The sequence below is a fragment of the Cinclus cinclus genome, chromosome 3 (genome assembly GCF_963662255.1).
Source record: "Cinclus cinclus chromosome 3, bCinCin1.1, whole genome shotgun sequence".
Lineage (NCBI taxonomy): Eukaryota > Metazoa > Chordata > Aves > Passeriformes > Cinclidae > Cinclus > Cinclus cinclus.
In genome coordinates this window covers 13,828,203-13,846,730 of record NC_085048.1, presented here as the reverse complement: position 1 = coordinate 13,846,730, position 18,528 = coordinate 13,828,203, and the positions used below count along the sequence as shown (strand labels likewise).

General features: G+C 39.0%; 1 protein-coding gene across 2 annotated transcripts in view; it reads left to right on the top strand.

Moving 5' to 3' along the window:
- Positions 1-5,118: 5,118 nt before the first annotated feature.
- Positions 5,119-18,528, top strand: part of LPIN1 (lipin 1) — a 37,015-nt gene continuing 23,605 nt past the window's right edge. The window contains exons 1-8 of one of the 2 annotated variants that reach the window (XM_062488470.1): positions 5,119-5,319; positions 6,602-6,697; positions 7,932-8,269; positions 8,618-8,737; positions 9,470-9,565; positions 14,469-14,598; positions 16,332-16,641; positions 18,113-18,206. In XM_062488470.1, the coding sequence (XP_062344454.1) occupies positions 5,128-5,319; positions 6,602-6,697; positions 7,932-8,269; positions 8,618-8,737; positions 9,470-9,565; positions 14,469-14,598; positions 16,332-16,641; positions 18,113-18,206 (1,376 nt within the window). In that variant the 5' untranslated portion in view covers positions 5,119-5,127. The remainder of the gene's footprint in view (positions 5,320-6,601; positions 6,698-7,931; positions 8,270-8,617; positions 8,738-9,469; positions 9,566-14,468; positions 14,599-16,331; positions 16,642-18,112; positions 18,207-18,528) is intronic. The other variant, XM_062488471.1, reaches the window with a different exon arrangement.

The window sequence follows — 18,528 nt, the reverse complement described above, 5'->3', positions numbered from 1 at the left end:
GCCATGCGAGTAGTGCCCAGTCTATATTTACTCCTTAGCTGTGCCTTGGAATTGCTGGGAGAGTGCTTATTGGCCTGTGCCTAAAAGAAGCGGACTTTGAAATTTAAATGGATTCAGTAGAGATGTCTAGATTGTACTGGTCAGGTCTGTGGTGGGATGTGGGTTGATTTACTGCCTTGGGCATAGGCACAGAAGCAATGTCTTTCCCAAAGGTTGCAGTTGCCTGTTCTTAAACTGTTCCAAACAAATGTTTGTCCCTTTTTCAAGATGTTCTGCATTGGAAATTTCATATCTTCCAGAGGAAATGTGTTTCACTTTTTAATTACCCTTACAACATGCCATCTAAATCAACTGTCTGTTTTCAGAGCATGTTGAATAGCACTTGCATCTGTTAGTAATATGGATGTGTGTGGATATCTAATCTATTATTCATTAATGTGGCTCCTGACAAGACACCAGGTACTGCAAAAGGAAAAAGGTCCTTGGTTCCTATGATTTTCAGTATTTTATTTTGAAAAATGCAGTAAAGAAAGATGAAATGGTAAGGGAAAGAGCTTAGCTGCAAAAAAATCCCCAGAAAAACAAACAACCGAAACCATGCCACAGAGGGTACAATTGCTGGCTTTTCCAGTGGAATTAGGGCATAGCCTGATGTACCTATATGAAAGAATTAGATTATCTAGATGACAGTGTGTTTGATCTTACTGTGGCATCCAGAAGAGTGGGACTTTAAAGAATTAATTTTGTTACATCAGTCTTTGCTAAGTGAATGAATCAGCTAAGTAATAAGGGAGATCACCTAGATATTTATTTTTTACTTATTTTTCCACATGATGATCAATTCTGAAAAACAGCTGCTGTCTTTAACAACCAAGACTTGGAAATTTTCTAGGTTTTCTGGAAGGTGATGCTAGTCAGATTTACATTAAAAATTATCCTAGAAAATACCTTTAATTTTATAATACATGCAAAATCTAGAGCTGTGAATGTTTTCCAACAAAGAAAATTTAAACCATTTGTGAATCGTGACAGAAGCAGTACAGATTGTTCTCACTTGCAAGCTTAGATCAAAGGATTCTGAATCTTCCCAGTACGGAAAAATATTCTGTGCTGTGTCCACTAGCATGGTATGAGAACAAGACTTTTACTAAACTGAGTATAATGAACAGGCAGGCCCTGGGGGTTTAACCCATGATGCAAACTCATGTTTACTGCTGAAGTTGCTGCTGCCTGGTCAGTAAGTGAAAGACTTCTTGGAGTGGCCAGAGTGAAGTGTTGCTCCAAAACTACATCCAATCCCTCTGGGGTTTGAGGAATGTTGGTTTCCTGGAGTGCTGACATGGCATGGACCAACTTTAGGTTCAGAGTATAAACCTCAGACTCCAAACAATTTCAGCTTTGGTTGGCGTGTATAAAAGGTAGGATAGAGGGCCTACAATAACCATCAGAATCTAACTTCTGAACTCTTCCCCATTTTAACTACAGCATTTTTTGTTCCCTACATTTGAAAAATAAGCCCATTTTTGTCAGTTTCTTAGGGAAGCGGAGTTTATGTGATCAGTCTCCCAGTCTGTCTTTTAATTCTGCGTTGACTTTGTTGCACATGCTAGATTCAGCCCAGCTTGAGAGGAGTGTCCATCACCAGCTCAGTTTGACTATGGCACTTTTTAAGGGATAAGAGATTTCCACTGTATGGAAGCAAGCTGTGCTGAGCTGTTTGGCCTCAGAGCTTGAGGATGGTGTCCAACTTTTAAATTTGTGGGTATAAAAATAATATTTTTTTGTCCAAAGACAGGGCAGGCAGAGTAGCTAAGATTTCTTGTTAGCAAGAATAGTTGCAAAATTCTCTGTTTAGGATTTTAGGAGCCCAGCTGGTGTAACTTGTAAAGAGTATGTGAGTCCTCATATTTGGGTTGTCTTTCCAGAACTCTCCCATACAGCGGGGGTTATATCCTGCCCCAGCAGCTCCTTCTCCACCAAGGAAGTCACAGCTGTTTTGCAACTAGAAATTTTGTTATTTCAGCAGACCAAGCATTAACTGGAGTGAACTATACTGTGCAATTTTGACCCTAACTGTAGCTGTCTTTACATTTAATTTAGCTCAATAAGAAATGTGTTTGTTTTTGTGCTTTAGGTTGGAAAAATCCCCAGTAAAAACTGAAGTATTTTTCCACAAAGGGTGGTTTTAAAAGTTTGTTTATATCTTCCACCCTGGAGGCTGATTTCTGAACTTAGATTTGTGCCTGTGTCTTGCCAACTTTTATAGGAGTTTAGATAGTGGTCCCCAAGATAATTAGGGGGCTAAGACTTTATGACTTAGAAGCAGAGGCCAAGAAAAGGAGCTTTATTTGCTCTTCAGAATACTCAGTTACTTTTTGGGAGATGTAGAGGAAACAGCTGGGATAATAGAAGTGCACAGTGGTAGGACAAGAGGCAGTGGCACAAGCTGCAACAAGGGAAACTCAGGTATCATGAATACAATTTCCTCTCTGAGGCCAGGGATACGTAGGATTAGGAGAGCAGAAAGGCTGAGAAAGCTCCATCCTGAAGACACTGAGGACTCTGCAGGACCAACATGGTGGGCAGCCTTGGGCGGATGTTTGGACCCTGTCACCTTTAGAGGTCCCTGTTGTTTGGTGACACAGCATAGGGTGTGGCATGAGTTTCAAGTGCTGTTCCCTATGAAACAGCTTGCCACGAGATTTGCATTCAGGAAGGTGATGTTTCTAGTGTGTAATGGGAGCCCAGAAGTGCTGATACCAGTTTAGTGCTGGAGAAAGGAATATAATTGCCATGAAGTTTTTGTGTGTTGGTTTTTCAGTAGGTGGCACTTTCTGGATGCCTGAATTGAGGGCTGTGCAGAAAGGCTTCTCCAAACACTATTTAGGGATTATTCTTCCATTCGTTAACATCTGGCCTGGTTTTGGCTGAGATAGAAGTTTCTTCCTAGTAGCTGGTATAGTGCTGTGTTTGGGATTTAGGATGAGAATAATGCTGGTAACACACTGCTGGTTTAGGTGTTTCTGAGCATTGCTTACATTATGTCAAGGATTTTTTGGTTTTTTATGCCCTGCCAGTGACAGGGCTGGAGGAGAAGTTGCGAGGACACACAGCCTGGGCAGCTGATCCCAACTGACCAAAATGATATTCCATGCCATAGATTATCATGCCTAGAATATAAACTGGGGGAGAAACTGGCTGGAATTCCTGGGAATTGATCACGGGGTGGTGAGCAATTGCATTGGGCACCACTTGTTTTGTATGTTGAAATTATTTTATTTGTATTATTATAATTTATTATTATAGTTATTATTTCTTTCTCCCCTTTCTGTCTCATTAAACTGTCTTTATTTCAGCCCATGAAGTTTATCACTTTCACTTTTCTGATTCCCTCCCCCATCCTGCTTAGGATGGGGAGTTGGTTGTGAGCGAGTGACTGTGCAGTGCTTTGTTGTTGGCTGGGGTTAAACTATGACAGCGTCTTCTACACTAAAAACTTTGACAATCAAACAGAATTTTTTTTAAGTTAGTGCCTAGTTTTAGTCTTAATCTTGTGATTCTGCTCCCCAGTTGTCAGATAGCGAAACTATGATTGCTTTTCAGTGACAATATAGTGATTAATACCATAAGTAATTCTTCCTTCAGAGCACAGTTTGTGTCCTGACCCATGTATTGCAACAGAAACAGAGAAGAAAGCGAAGCTTCAGTCCACACAATGTGGAGGGACTTTTGAAAAAACCACAGGTGAACATTAGTTAATTAGAACAGCAGTGCATGGACGAAAACTGCCTTCATTATAGCATTTCCTGACTTTCAGATTTTTTGACTCTAGTGCTTTCATGGTATTCTTTAAATAGTCTGTTGTTTATAACTGTAAATCACAGTTAAAATTTGGAGCCATTTTACATCATCTCATACATATTTTTGCTTATGAAAGAACACAGCTGAAAGAGTCTCTATTGTAGCAGATGCTGCTGCTGTGCAGTGACTGTCTCAGGCTCTGAGCTCAGTTCTGTTCTCATCACCATCAATGGGAGTTTCAGCATTGCCTACCCTGCAACTGTCTCTTTCATTGAAGTCCAGGTGGTGTAGTACAGCCTAGCAAAGAACTTGTATGTAGCAAAGAACTTATGCTCAATCCTGCATGTACAAGGACTTTGATGAAACCAATATCTTGGAATCTGCAAGAGGTGCTGGAAAAATAGTGAAAATGATAGACACTGGAAGTCTTTAAAATCTATACTGTTCAGGAAGGTATCTGCTTAAATTCACTTGTATTTTAAGAGCCATTGAAAGACTTTCTTATCTTTTAGGCATGTCTAAATATGCAGCTTAGCAATTTCTGGGGGATTAAATATATTAAACAGGATGTATATTAATAATGTGGAAACAACAAGCTAAATGCTAAATAATAAATGCAGGGGCAAGGGAAATAAAGCAAATCACTTCAACTGTCAACATAAGTGTAATTTGAAATAAAACTGCAAATACTGTTTGAAAAGGTTGTTTGTAACAAGAACAGTAAAGTTGCATTAGGAAACAATGTTTGAATACTCTGGGCTGAAGGTTGCTTGTCCAACTTCAATGCATATCTGTTGTCTGAATGCATTATAATAATCTTTTAGTGGGAGAAATCACTGTATGATGGGGAAACAGTCTCTGCCTTTAGTGAAGTGTAGAATTAGATCTGCTCAAAGCTATTCACTTGCCCTGCCTTTAAAAGCCTGTGAAAATACACAAGAAAAGTATTTCTGGTGTTGAGGGCACAATAAATGATAGGAGGAGGTGTTATTCTGGAAGTAATGCTTTTCTCTTCAGAGATAATGGGAGACATTTATGAGCTTCAGTCTCAAAATCTGACAGTGGTTTTGAATTCAACTCATTTTAGTGACTTTTTGAAAGTTGTTACAATTTTCTGACTTGCAAGGTTCCTTTTGTCTTTTAATAGTTCTCTACAAACATGCTGCAAATAAATTAGGTCAGAAATCATGATTTTGTGCAAAATTGTTAGTTTGTGAAATGGGAAACTACCCCACTGCAGGATTCTCCATGTCTCAAATGTCTCTGAAATACAAAGCAGGGATCAAAATCCAATTTGTTTCACCTTTTGTCTTTCAGGTCCAAACGATGAATTACGTTGGACAGTTAGCAGGGCAAGTGTTTGTAACTGTGAAGGAGCTCTATAAGGGTCTAAACCCAGCCACACTGTCAGGATGTATAGATATAATTGTTGTACGTCAGCCAGATGGAAATCTTCAGTGTTCCCCTTTCCATGTTCGCTTTGGGAAAATGGGAGTTCTGCGTTCCAGGGAGAAAGTGGTAAGAAAATGTGACAATTTTTATATGTCCTATCTGTGAGTCAACCGTAATAGCATGGAAGTTACTCAATGTTATTTGGTCTGCTAGTTGAGGTTTTCTTTAGACACCCTTTATAAAGAGACTGAATTAATACAAGCTTCAGTTAAAATGGCTGTAACTGACTCTTGCAGTTCAGAGCATAATTTGTAAGACATTGACTATAATAAAAAACAAAAATAGCCATGAAATTTGTAACATTTATGTTCAATAAAGCAAAATTTCAAATGTCCTAATTTGAACTATACTAAATATCATTAGTGACTCATTAAAATCCCTCTCTTTGACATGTTCAATGTTAGTTCCAAAAATGGAGATATAATATTGAAGTAATATTTTCAGATAATAGAACTGCGAGGTTAATTGAAGCTAGAAAAAATATTGAGGACCTTGAAATAAATGTAACTAGGCTGAGTGACCTGACAGAGTATCAGATGTGGAGTCACCAGAGTAACAGATTATTTTAGAAAGTAATTTGTAACTCCATATAGTCTAGGTTCTAAAGTAGCTAGAATTTTCAGCAGAAAGATCCTAAAGTCAGCACGGACATTGTTCAATTTTTACTTAGATCAGAAAGAAATTCCAATATTTAGAATCAGTAAAAGTTGAAAAATATTGCTGTTCCAATGGTGTACTGTGTCATTAAATATAACATAAATATAGACTTGTGCAAGTCTCTGAAAAATTCACAGTGGAAATGGAGTTGGTGGCAGGTATGGTTATAGTCAAAGAGAGGGAGTTCCTACTGAGAGAAAATGGAGTAGTTAGGGCTATGCAGTGGTATGATAAATGTGTGGAAGGAACAGACACAGGGATTGAATGCATTTTTTTTTTCTCATTTGTTCTTCTCACAGTGTAAAGAGAGGTCTCTAATGAATTTGAAAGACAACATATTAAGAATTTACATTTGGAAGTACTTCTAGCACAATTAGGAAGTAGGCTATGAGTTAAAGGGGCAAATAGATTTGTGTGGCAAGTGGAGCATTCAGAATTACACTTAGAAAGATTCAGAACTTTATGTAATGACTATAAACCTTTCTGAGTAGAGGAGCAAGGTATCAATGAGCTGAACAAGTTAGAAAAACATTTTTGTAACTGATTGCTTTGTGAAGGGATACTGAAAGAAACAGAGTAGGTCACTATTTCCTGTTTATTGTAAGGTTTCCTACCCTTCCCTGAGAAGCATTTGCCCAGTGCCAGCAGCAGGACTTTCTTTCCATATGAGAATATATTTATTTTCTTCCAGGTTGACATAGAAATTAATGGAGAGGCTGTAGATTTGCACATGAAACTAGGAGACAATGGGGAGGCCTTTTTTGTGCAGGAGATGGATAATGATCAGGTGAGAGTAAAAACTACTTTTAATGTAATTAATTTAAATTTAACTAATTTTATTTTGATTAATAATTAAATGCCTGCTCTTCTGAGTCAGTTTTGAGTTCAGGAATCTTGTTGAAATTATACCATTTATCCATTTTATAGTTTTGAAATTTCTGGACAATTTTCTGCTATGGAAATTTAATGCTGTGCTGTTATTTTGATGTTTTTGTTTTCTTTTGTTTTTTTTTCTTTTTTGAATTGCTGAGATTTGAAAAAGCTGAAGATAATCACATAAATGAAATGTCCATGCCTGTGTATGAACAGAAATGGCAATTACAGAGTTCACATGCTTCAAAGTTATGTGTAAGAGGTTAATGTCCAGGGACCTGTTTTTTTCAGAAATCTTTAATTTGAAGATATGCACCAGACTGCCAGCAAAAGTGCATGTGCTCTGTAAACATCTGCACATACATTAATTCTGGTGCTCCTCATAAACATGATCTCACAACTATTATTCACGTGGGGCTGTATTTAAATGTGAATGTCTGCTGTTCAGCTGTGATTAAATACTGATTCAAATAAATTATAGTCCCAGTAATTTTGAGTAGTCCACACATAATGTAATATAAGAAAATTTTTGCAGGCATTTTTCTTCATATATCCCTAATAAATTTGTCACTGTCCAGAGTAGGATGAGTGATCAAATTCCTTTATTGAGTATGATATTACCTGTTTCAGGTGAGAGCTTCGTGAACGTGCATCTCCATACCTTTATTTTTAAAATTATTGTGTGGTAACAGTTATTTGGTGGCTGAAAACTGCTGGAAATACGTCCATGTATGTCTAGAGATGTATATATAGGATTGAAGAGTGTTTGTGTGACCTAATTATAAACCATTGTCCTGACTGTCATCTGTGTTGTGAAGGGGAATTGTATTTTACAAAATGTTCAGGTTCTAAACTAAGATTTTGTTTCTGCTCTGTATCTTACATGAGGTGGACAGAGACTTATGCTGTAACCTGGCCAATACTAGGTGCTCAGAGGATGCTGTATTAAGAATATTGTCCCTGGTTTGTCTAAGAAGATGAAGCTATAGAAATACTACCATATGCCATAGGAGCATAATGAGCATCCAGCTGTCTAATCCTTGTTATTTTTCTGAGGAGTAAATAACTTAGATTTTGTGTCTTAAAATCAGTTGCATGACTGGTGAAAGAGCTAACGTGTTTTATGGTTTGAACTTTTTCTTTTTCAGGAGGTAATTCCTTATCATCTTTCCACCTCTCCCATTCTGTCTGAGGGGACTGCCTTAATGGAATCCCAGCTGAAGAGGAATTCCATAGACAGGATACGAAACCTGGACACCAGTGCATCCTCACAAGTCCCACCCCAAGCCCATGGATCCCAGCCTTCTACTGAAACATCTCCAGTCTGTGGCTCTGTGAAAAAAAGGAGGAAGAAGAGGAGGAAGTCAACTCATAAAATAGACAGCTTAAAAAGAGAAGACACACACGGAGACACATCAGAAGATGAAGACATGTTTCCCATAGAGATTAGCTCAGAGGAAGAAAAGGAGCCATTGGACAATTCAAGGTATCTTAGTGGGATTGAGATATGTAATGAAAACCAGGGTTAATGGTCCAGTCCATGGCTTCTAGGAGTAATTCTTAAGTCATTACATATGGCTGATGTTGTTACTTTAAAAATAAAGCTTTAGGCTAGAAAACTACTGGGAATGTTAGTAATTAAAGAATTGAAAATGACATTAAAAACATAAGAATCCTCTGTGGTGGTGTGAACTAGATGGCTTGAGTCAGATACCATCTCCTTTTATTTCAGGTTATACTAATTATTCTCTTGGATAGGGTTTGTTAGCTGAGGTATATCAAAATTTATTAATCAAGCATGTTTTTCAAATGTCACTTCTATCCCCCTATTTAGGATCCCTGTTCCAGATGTGTTTGTTGATGATGTACCTGACCTAAAGGCTCCTGCAGTTTCTGTGCTTTCTCAGTCTGCACCTTACCCACATTCAGATGGAAAATGGTCACCTCATCAAAGGTACTTTTTGTGATAGTACAGTTCTAGATAGCACCCTAATTTTATTTTTTCCATTAGTGTCTTCCTAAATGGTAATCCCTTTAAGAATTTCTGAGATAGGAGTTAATATAGAAAAACAAGATTTCTTAAAAACAAATATTAGCTTTTTCATGTCTCTTTTAATATAGATATATTTACTGTGTGAAAAGAACACATACAGTAATTCACTTTTTCCTGTATGTGTATTTGCGTGCATAAAACTAACACACGTGTGTGTACCTTTCATGTGAAAATAGAGCAGTTTGGACCTCCCTTTTTGTGTCTGTCAAAAAGGGACAATTTTTTGCTTAATGCATTGCACTGCAGTTCCATTTAGGTCTGTGTCCTAAGAAGTCTAATCTCAATGTCCTACCTCTGTAGCTGTGGGGCAGAGGAAGGGAACATGAGGAGATTATTTCAGGGCAATGGCTAAATTGAACTGTTTTGAATTGCAGCCTGGAAGAAACATTCTCCAGTGCCTGTAAAGCTTAATGTGATTGGCTTCCCCAGGCTACTGAGAGCATTTGTCAATACCCTGCCCTTTCAATGGCTTTTGGAACTGTTTGTTTCTTGATTGCAGTAGCCTAGATTTTGAAAACTCTCAATGTAAATTCAGTGTTTGTGTAACTAATGCACAAAGAGTTTATGCTAATCAGCACTTGTGAATATAATGATACCCTGTCTCTCTTTCTCCCAACATGCTCTGCTGGCCAGTAAGGCTATAAATTGCACAGGGCAAACCACTCTCCTCAGTGTTCCAGCAGATGGAGGCCTATCTAACTCTTGTCCTCACTTTTCTCTTCCAGACAGGTAGAACAGTTGTCCTCCCTCTTTTCTGGGCTGTTTTTTAATCCCTTTAATACTGTAATACACCTTTAACACATTAAGACTATGTGAACTGCTGTTGAATTTATAACAAATTGCTAACCCAGACACTTTGAAAGTGACATTAGAAACCACTTTCTCTCTTTGCTTCTTTGTATGCATCGAGTAGAAGTAAGTTACCTTGATGAATCATCCATTGAAAGAGGATGGCTGGTATAAAATCCTGCCACTGAAAGTCTGGGTTAAAAATCAAGTTTATTATGATGATAAAAACCCCCAAATGGAAGAACTTAACTGGATTCATTGTTCCGAAGACTGACATTTCCACACAGCTTTTTACAATCAGTGTATATTTTAACAGAATTTTTATCCCATGGTTTTCCCAAGTTGTTTCCTTGTGCATAGATTGCTAAAATAGAACCAAAACACAAACCTCAGAGATGGAGCAATAAAAAAATGCTGATCTTGTAAGGGGAGGAGCCCAGTGCCAAAAGAAAACATCTCTCCTTTGTTCCATGGTTTGGGAGGGGGAAAGACTTTCTGTATGTCAAATTGCAACAAGGAGGAAAACTTTGAAGAGTAAGATGACATGTAGATAAAGCTTCTTGGTTAAGGTTCAGGAGACTGAGGCTAAGCCTTCACAGTAGTGTAGGATTCCTCTTTTCCACAGAGCTTAAAGCAGATACAGACACTTTTTTGTGTGATTCAAGAAGTCTCAAGATTCTGCAGTCAAGCTCTCTCACTCCATTAAGTCAGCAGAGAAAGGTCACAGTAATGTTAAAAAATTTAAAGTAGTAGAGTATGACCTCTACAATTCTCCATTAATGCTGGGAAAGCTTTGAATAATACACCAGGCTATATTACTCATTGTTTATATTAACATAGCTGCCAAAGTAGGTACCTAAAGCCCTATCAAAACTGATAATCTTGATGTTTTCCCAACTTTTAGGTCTTCCCTCTTGAACCTGACCATGTTGTGACACCAAGTCAAAGTGAGATCCTGGGATATTCAAAACTATTCTCCTTAGCATGTTTTCATAGCAAGGAAGGGCAGGAGCACAGGTTGGGATGGAACAGTGATGTGCTCTTGGGAGGCTCCATGAACTTTGCTCTGGAGTTCACCTATTTTACAGGCTAGATAGACATTTAAAGTGCTATAGCACTTTAAATTTTCCACACAAGTCTCTATGTCTGCAGCTGTTAAAATAAGAAATGCTTAGTGGGGCCTTCAGCAATTTTTTTTTTGCTCTGTATGAAATAAGGAATGCTATTATGGCCACCTAAGAGGAGGTCCAGAGGCTCTCAGTCATTGCTGTGACATGTACATGGTGTAGGCCTCTTTCATTTTGATCCTCTTTATCACAGGTGTTTTTCTGTTGCAGTTGTCAAATGGACACAACTAGTAACATCACTAGTCTTTTATTAAAAGCTTTTAATACCTTCTCTCAGGCAACCCCACACTGCACTAGCTCCTTTCCTCCTCTCAGCAAACTTCCTTCTTCATGTCTGGCTAACCTCAACCTGTTTCTTACCCAGCCACCCAACCCTGTCCCTCACACAGCACCTTGCATGACCCTATATCCATCCATCCATCCATCCATCCATCCATCCATCCATCCATCCATCCATCCATCCATCCATCCATCCATCCATCCATCCATCCATCCATCCATCCATCCATCCATCCATCCATCCATCCATCCATCCATCCATCCATCCATCTTCACAATACACCTAGCCTTCATCCCAAACTGTAGCAGACTTCACCTACTTCTCAACCACCTAAACCACTCTTTTATACCCCCCTCATCCTCATTGGGCAGGCAAGGCTGTTTTCACTCCTTGGTAATCAGTACAGCTGTAATTCATTGGGGAAGATTCCCTTTCTTCCTTACAAACCATCCTTCCATATTTTTCATCACACAAGATGGGATTTTTCCTCAGGTCACATTGCTGCTTTTTCAGTGATCTCATTGCTTTCAGTGGAAAACACTGCAAAGATGATTGTAGTCTGTTATTGCAGAGCTGCCAACCACAGGCCAAGTTTCTTGTTCTTTGTCATTAGGTTAGATTAAGTGTGATCATAGCTGTTAAGGAATACATAGGACTGTGACACAAATATTCAGCATCTGTGGGATGTGAATCAGAGATGCTGATCTAGATACCTGAAATTTCCCTTCCTTCTTGGGTACTGTTGACAGGATGGGTGGCTCTGGTTTGATCTGCAGTATCTCAGCAATCTGTGCAGGGCAAGGGAATTTCAGCTGGTCTGAGTCAGTGCATAACTTAAGAACGTAGGAATTGCAAGACATAGTTCAGCCCAAGGCAAACCCAGGTCATTGGGCAGCAATTGCAACAAGAACCTTCACATAGCAGAGCTCTGGCTGTTTGAATATACACACATATGTAAGTGCCATATTTCCAGAACTTTCATTGTGTCTCTCAGAATATAAATCCTGGTGCTGAGTAACAGCTCGGGCTCTTCCCCACTCAGCTGTGTGTACAAGTGTATTTTCAGGGAAAATTATGGAGAACTCCAGGTTGCCCTCCACCCCAAATGTGTTTTCTTACTGCAAAATGCAGAGGTTCTGCCCAAGCTGAAGCAATACCTCTATTCTCTCAGGGTGTCTAAGTGAACTTGGGCTGAACAAAGACAGGCTGGAGATTTTTCTGAATGAACAATAGATATCTTGGAGGTTAAAATGTCTGTAGTGCACAGGATAAGTAAGACATGAAGTGACAAGGTTTCCTTAAATCTAGGTATTTTAGGCTTAAAGCAGCAGGAGGAGCATTATTGCCTACTGAGCTTTTCTGAAGTGCTCAGGCTACTGATTTCCAATGTTTCAATGGCCTCTAGGTATGGAACATACTGCAAATCCTACAAACTTTTCAGTGGAAGATTTAGAAGTTGACGAAAAACCCACTAGGCATTTCTTGAATCCTTAGAGCTTGAAAATACTTTTAAAATTGCACTGTATCGAGTCCTTCATCTGTCAAATTATAGGGTATACCCTAAGGACTGATAAAAATACTGAAATTCTCAGGGCCTAAAAAGATGGCTTATAAATTTTAAAATTTAATTAGGAAACATAAATATCTTTAGCTAAAAGTCCTAGTGTCTGTGCATATTCAAAGTGTATTTTACTGCATAGATGAAAACAGTGAATAATGTAGATAATTAGGTTGCTGTTATTTCAGATGTGAATGTGAACTAATTATTTTGCCATGATCAGTGAATTCCCTATGAGCTGGGTCTACAGAACATTGAAAAGGGGAAACTTCACAACACCTTCCAGCAGCTAAAAGGGAGAGGGACTTTTCACAGGGGCATGTAATGACAGGTCAAGGAGCAATGGCCTTGAACAGAAAGCTTGGGCTTTTGGCAAGAAATTCTTCACTGTGAAGGTGTTGAGGCACTGGAATAGGTTGCCATGAAAATTTGTGGATCCCTGGAAGTGTTCAAGGCCAGGCTGGATGGGGCTTTGAGCAACCTGGTGTCATGGCAGGGTGGTTGGACTAGATAATCAATTCCAACCCAAACCATTCTATAATTCTACCTTTATATAAATTCTTCATATTTGATTTATCCTTTATCTTTTTCTGAAGAAACTGAATATCCACACCAGTTTGTTTCTTTCACAGAATCACAGAATTATTTAGGTTGGAAGGGACCTAAGAGATTCTTTTGTTCCAACCCTCCTGCTATGGGCAGGGCCATCTTCCACTGGGCCAGGTTGTTCAGAGACCCCATTCAGTCTGGTCTTCAGGGATGGGAAGTTCACAGCTTCTCTGGGCAGCCTGTGCCAGTTCTTCACCACCCTCTCAGCTTTTTGTCCACAAACACCCTCAAGTAATTCTTCCCAGGGGTGCTCTGAGTCCGTTCTCTGCCCAGCTTGTATTGGGATTGCCTCGACTCAGGCATAGTACCCTGCACTTGGCCTTGTTGAACCTCATTGCATTAGGCACTTTGTGATAGAAGATAGAAGCCCTTTGTTTTTGAGAATGAAAGTAACTCAGTTTGGACCTTTGATTTAGGAATGTTGTGGATTTTTTGTTGCTTTTAGTTTGTAAATCAGGATTGGATGAGTATACCAAGACATGTTACGGGTCAGATAAAAAAATGCAAGCTTTGTTCATGAGGTCTGGGGGAAATTCTATGACCTGTGTAAAGCAGAAAGTCAGAGCAGATTATCTGAATTTTTCCTTCTGTCCTTGAAATAAGTGATTCATTATTTATAAATGACTGACTTGACATCACGTTCTTGACTTCACCACATTAAAAATATGCTATAAGCTGATAATTTGCTAATTAATTTATAAATATTTATTATCAAGTAATTATCAAAACAGTTAAATATATTTCAACTAAAAGGGCTCAAGTTCTTTGTGTAGCTCTCCTGCTGTTTTCATTATAAACATCCATCCAATGGTCGAACTGAACAAGATAGAAAGGAGTCAACTGGATTTCTTAGATTAAAGTATTACTTAGTCAGGATAAGGTGTTGATGTGAGTAATTTCTGCACTTTGCATACATGATGACCATACTAACATCTATTCATCTGCTGCTCCTAGTACCATCCCTATTCTTTTTTGCACATAGAAAAACAGAAATCCTCCTGAAATGTTCAAGTCCAGTGTTCTTGTTCTATCTCTTTCAGCTTCTCAAATACTACTTCTCTGACAGCACTTACTGAAAAAGGGATGAGACCTCTGAATGCCAGTGTAAGAGGATCCTGAAGTGTTTAAACTATTTTTCTCTGCTTTCATACTTTCAGTGGGCTCTCAGTTATTTCAGTCTTCAATTCCTTGTATTGGTGGACATCAGTTTGGGAAGCACTAAGTGCATTGTGGTTAGTTTTGTAACATTTTTTGTTTGTTTTTCTTTAGCCCATCAGATTCACGTCCTCCTACTCCTCAAAGTGACTCAGAATTAGTCAGTAAACCTACGGACAGAAGTGGACTGAAGGATAACCCCCACATGCACTGGGCATGGGGAGAGCTACCCCAGGCTGCAAAGGTATCCAACATAAGTTCTTTAATTCCTGCTAGCATCTCTTGTGCTTTAATAGGGTACATGTGCTTGGTCTACTGCAGACTGATGAACAGGAATTGGATTCTGGTTTTACATAAAATTACAGTGTTTATTTAAGAGAGTGGAATCTTACTTCATAGGAGGTATAGGAAAGTACTTTATGGCATGGATATTCTCAGTACTAATAATATACAGTAGAAAATGAAGAAGTATGTGAGACCCAGTCTTGTAAAAGTTAGAAGCTTAAAAATCAGAAAAAATCAAACCCAATGTCCTTTGGTAAATCACTGAAGTTCATAAATTATCTTAAATGGAAATGAGGTGCTTGGTATTAGCGGTCTGATTCACAGAAATTAAAATGGGCTGCTTCAGGACAAAAGGATCCAGAGACACCTGCAGTTCTCTATCTGTGGATGTGCAGACGTGCTGTTCTCTTGGCTGACAGGACTGGCTTGATGCCTGTCTCTTCCTGGAGTCATTTGTCCCAGTTAGGTCTGGGATCTGCAGCCTGCAGCATTGTTTCCAGTGCTGCACAGGAGCTGTAGGCAGCTGTCCACACTGCAGGCTGGTCAGGTGCTGGCCGGCTCCTTGTGATAGCTCCTGTGGAGTCACAGCATTCACACAGGAAAGGAGAGCCTTAGGGTTTACATATGCACCAGGGTATGAGGAGTAGAGGTCAGGTTTCAGTGGAATACTGCAACTGTGGGGGCTGGGATAGGGCAGAGTTTGGCACCTCCTGCTGAAGGCTGGCTTCTCTGCAGAAAGAACTGCAGGATAGATGGGCTCAAACACAGTATAAAGAGGAAAAATTGCTGCTTTGCAGGCCAGGGACATGGGCATTGTGTTCAGAAAGACTTCTATGTTCTGGTAATGGCACCAGAATTATAATGGTACTATTATAATTTATTGTAATTAATTCACTGTTGGTAATTAGTTAAAAAAAAGGAGAGGTGGGAATCCAGAATTCTTAATTTCTTTAGAGAAACTCTGGCCTCTTTAATACGCCAGTGGTGAGCTGTCTCATCATCTCTGCACTATTCTTCTCCCTGTATGTGCTACAAGATATTTGGGAGCTATTCTCTGCTCAAAGAGAACTGATTTAAGTGCACAAATCATACAGGATTTGGCATTTGCAGTCTAGAATGGAGGGTTTCCTGCTAGGAAATTTAGGTGTATCTTTTTTATCGCAGCCACACACCCTTGTGTGTATTGCAAATCTTACTCCCAGAAGCTTTTCTTTCTTCAGTCCTTGTCTATGTCTCTAGACAAGCTATTCTGATCTTACATACCTGGACTGGGAGTCATACTTTGACTAGTGTTGAACTTCATGTAAGAGTTGTTTGCTATGACATGAACATTATAGCAGCTATGCAGCTGCTGCTATAGTTCAACTCCATTCTGTCCCTCTGTAAGAACATTTCCTGTCCCACGCTCAGAGAAGATCTGGAATTTTTCCTATAAAGTGATTTAAATTCTAAATATGGGGGTTAGACAGTGTTCTGGTGCCTGAGACCATCTTGATTGTGCAAGGACTCCAATCTGTATCATCTTCTCTGGTTTGTCAGGTTTAGCTTCTGAGAGAAAGTCCAGATTTTCACAGGAAGAGAGGAGTTGGTCATCTTGACAGTCTGATCTCATTGGAGTGAACAGGTTAAACTCTGGCTGTTGTATTTTTTAAGAGCTTTTCTTTTTAGTAATCTGTTTAATTTTCCACACAGGCCAGTTCTCTGCTCAAAGCAAAGGAACCCAGCATGACAGATGTAAATCCTTCTGAAAGCACTCACTTTCGGGTCATCCAAAGTTCTCCTGTAGAGGAGTTTAACACAGTGTCTCCTCTACCTGCCCTTGGACAAGCAGATGCAGCAACTGCTGATGAAAGTGAGCCCTTACCAGCTGAGACAAATAAGCCAGAGACAGAGCTGCCAGGAGCAGCTGAATCCCCATTGCCTGCAAATGAAGAAATAAAGCAAGCTGCATCTTGCTCAGCCCACCTGACTGGCAAGATGGACTCCCCTTCCAGAAAGAAAGGTAAGGCTGTTGGTCCTGTACTTTTATATGTATGATTTTATCTTCAAATTTCATGGTGATAAATAATTTTATTGCCATATATATTAATCCATGCCCTGAAGGTGCTTTCAGATCAGGAAAGAAGTAAGCTTTGGAATGAGACTTCAAAACCTGAGTTGTGTATCAAGTTGTTCACATGAGATATGTATTAGAAGATTCTTCTTGGTCTGAAGTTTTTGGCAATTCTATGCATATGAGCAAGACTACAAAACTTGCTACATTTCACAGATTCAGAGATTTCACTTTTATCTGTAAGCAGAGTGTAGATCTGCTGGTTCACCTGAATGGTGTGTTGCTGGTAATTGTGGAAACTCTGCTCTAGGGCAAAGCTGTAGTATGATTTGCATAATGAATAGATTAACTATAAAATAAGGTGCTTTTGTTCTACATGCTTTTTAGTTCTGTGTGGTACATGTACTGTTCTGAATATGTGAAATATAACTTTGTCTGCTTTTCTTTCCTAATTTCTGGGCTTTTTTTCCATGGTATTTTATGACAAGTGAACAAGTGTTACAGTCTTCGTATGAAATTTATTTGTTTACAAATGTTCTGTTTTAGAGCACTGGTTATTCTATAATTATGCAAGATCTTTATAAACCTAGTTTGTGCAGCTGCTTTTTAATTGTAAACATACAAGTTTCTTGGCCTCTTCCCCATGCACTCCACTGTCTTTGAAAACAAAAAATGACGTGTTTCTCTGCTTACTATTCAGTCTTTGTATAGATTTTATGATTGCTTTTGTGATGCTTATTGTTGGAAATTGGGACAGTGAGACGTTGTGGGCTTGAGAATGAATTCCAAATCAGGTTTTGTCCTTACAGTGGTTACTTATCTAAGTGTACTGGCAACAACAGGACAGTGGTGGCTCTGTGTTGGTCCTAGTGACAGGCATAGAAGGGGTGTGTTGTCCCCTACAGTGGTGCATGTGCACACAGAACACATCAGCTGTATGTGCTTGAAAGTGAGTTGTCTCCATAAAGAGCTAGTTACAGTGTGTTAGTGACTATATTTTACTCTATTATTTCCCTTTTTCAAGGAGGGATGGAAGATTAGTTCTCAAAGATTAAATATTCTGACTGCCATACTGTGATAATAGGCCTATGCAGATACTTAGAAGGTTTTGCTTTTGCTGATTTCCTCTGGTGACCACTGACTTTTGATTCACAGTGGTTTATTCTGGGATAGGGAGTCTTTGGCATGTCTCAAAGCTAGTCCTCTGCTGTCCCATTTTGTTAATTCATAGTTTGAACAATATATATAAACTATTCATTTTGAAATTTTTGGCAGTATCATTTTATACAAATACAGTTCACAAATTGTTACAACTTTCTGGTTTCTCAATCTTAAAATATATAGCTAAGCAGTAATAACAGCTCTGGCTTGTCACTCAGAAAAAATTAATTAATGGGCTTATTTGTACTGTCCCTTACAGACAAACGGAGCCGGCATCTTGGTGCTGATGGTGTCTATTTAGATGACCTCACTGACATGGATCCAGAAGTTGCTGCACTTTATTTCCCCAAAAAGTATAAGTCCTCTTCTTATGTTTTCACTTTTTAAAGAGCTCTTTTCACCTTCCATATTTAGATAAAAGTCTTCATTGCCAACCAGATAAGGCATCTTTCTCAGGATTAAAGCAGAGGTGAAGGCAGAAGGAAAATGAAATTTTGTAGAGAGGAATATTAGAACTTTTGGAAGGTGCTGCATTTGGGCTTGCAGCTCAGAAAAGTGCTTGCAGCTGTTTTTCTGTTTTGGTCAATTAAGCATCATGTATTGATTGTGGATGGTTATGTAATATGCACTGATGTTTGTGGGTGATACTCACGTGTCCTGAGAGAGCAGTTGGCC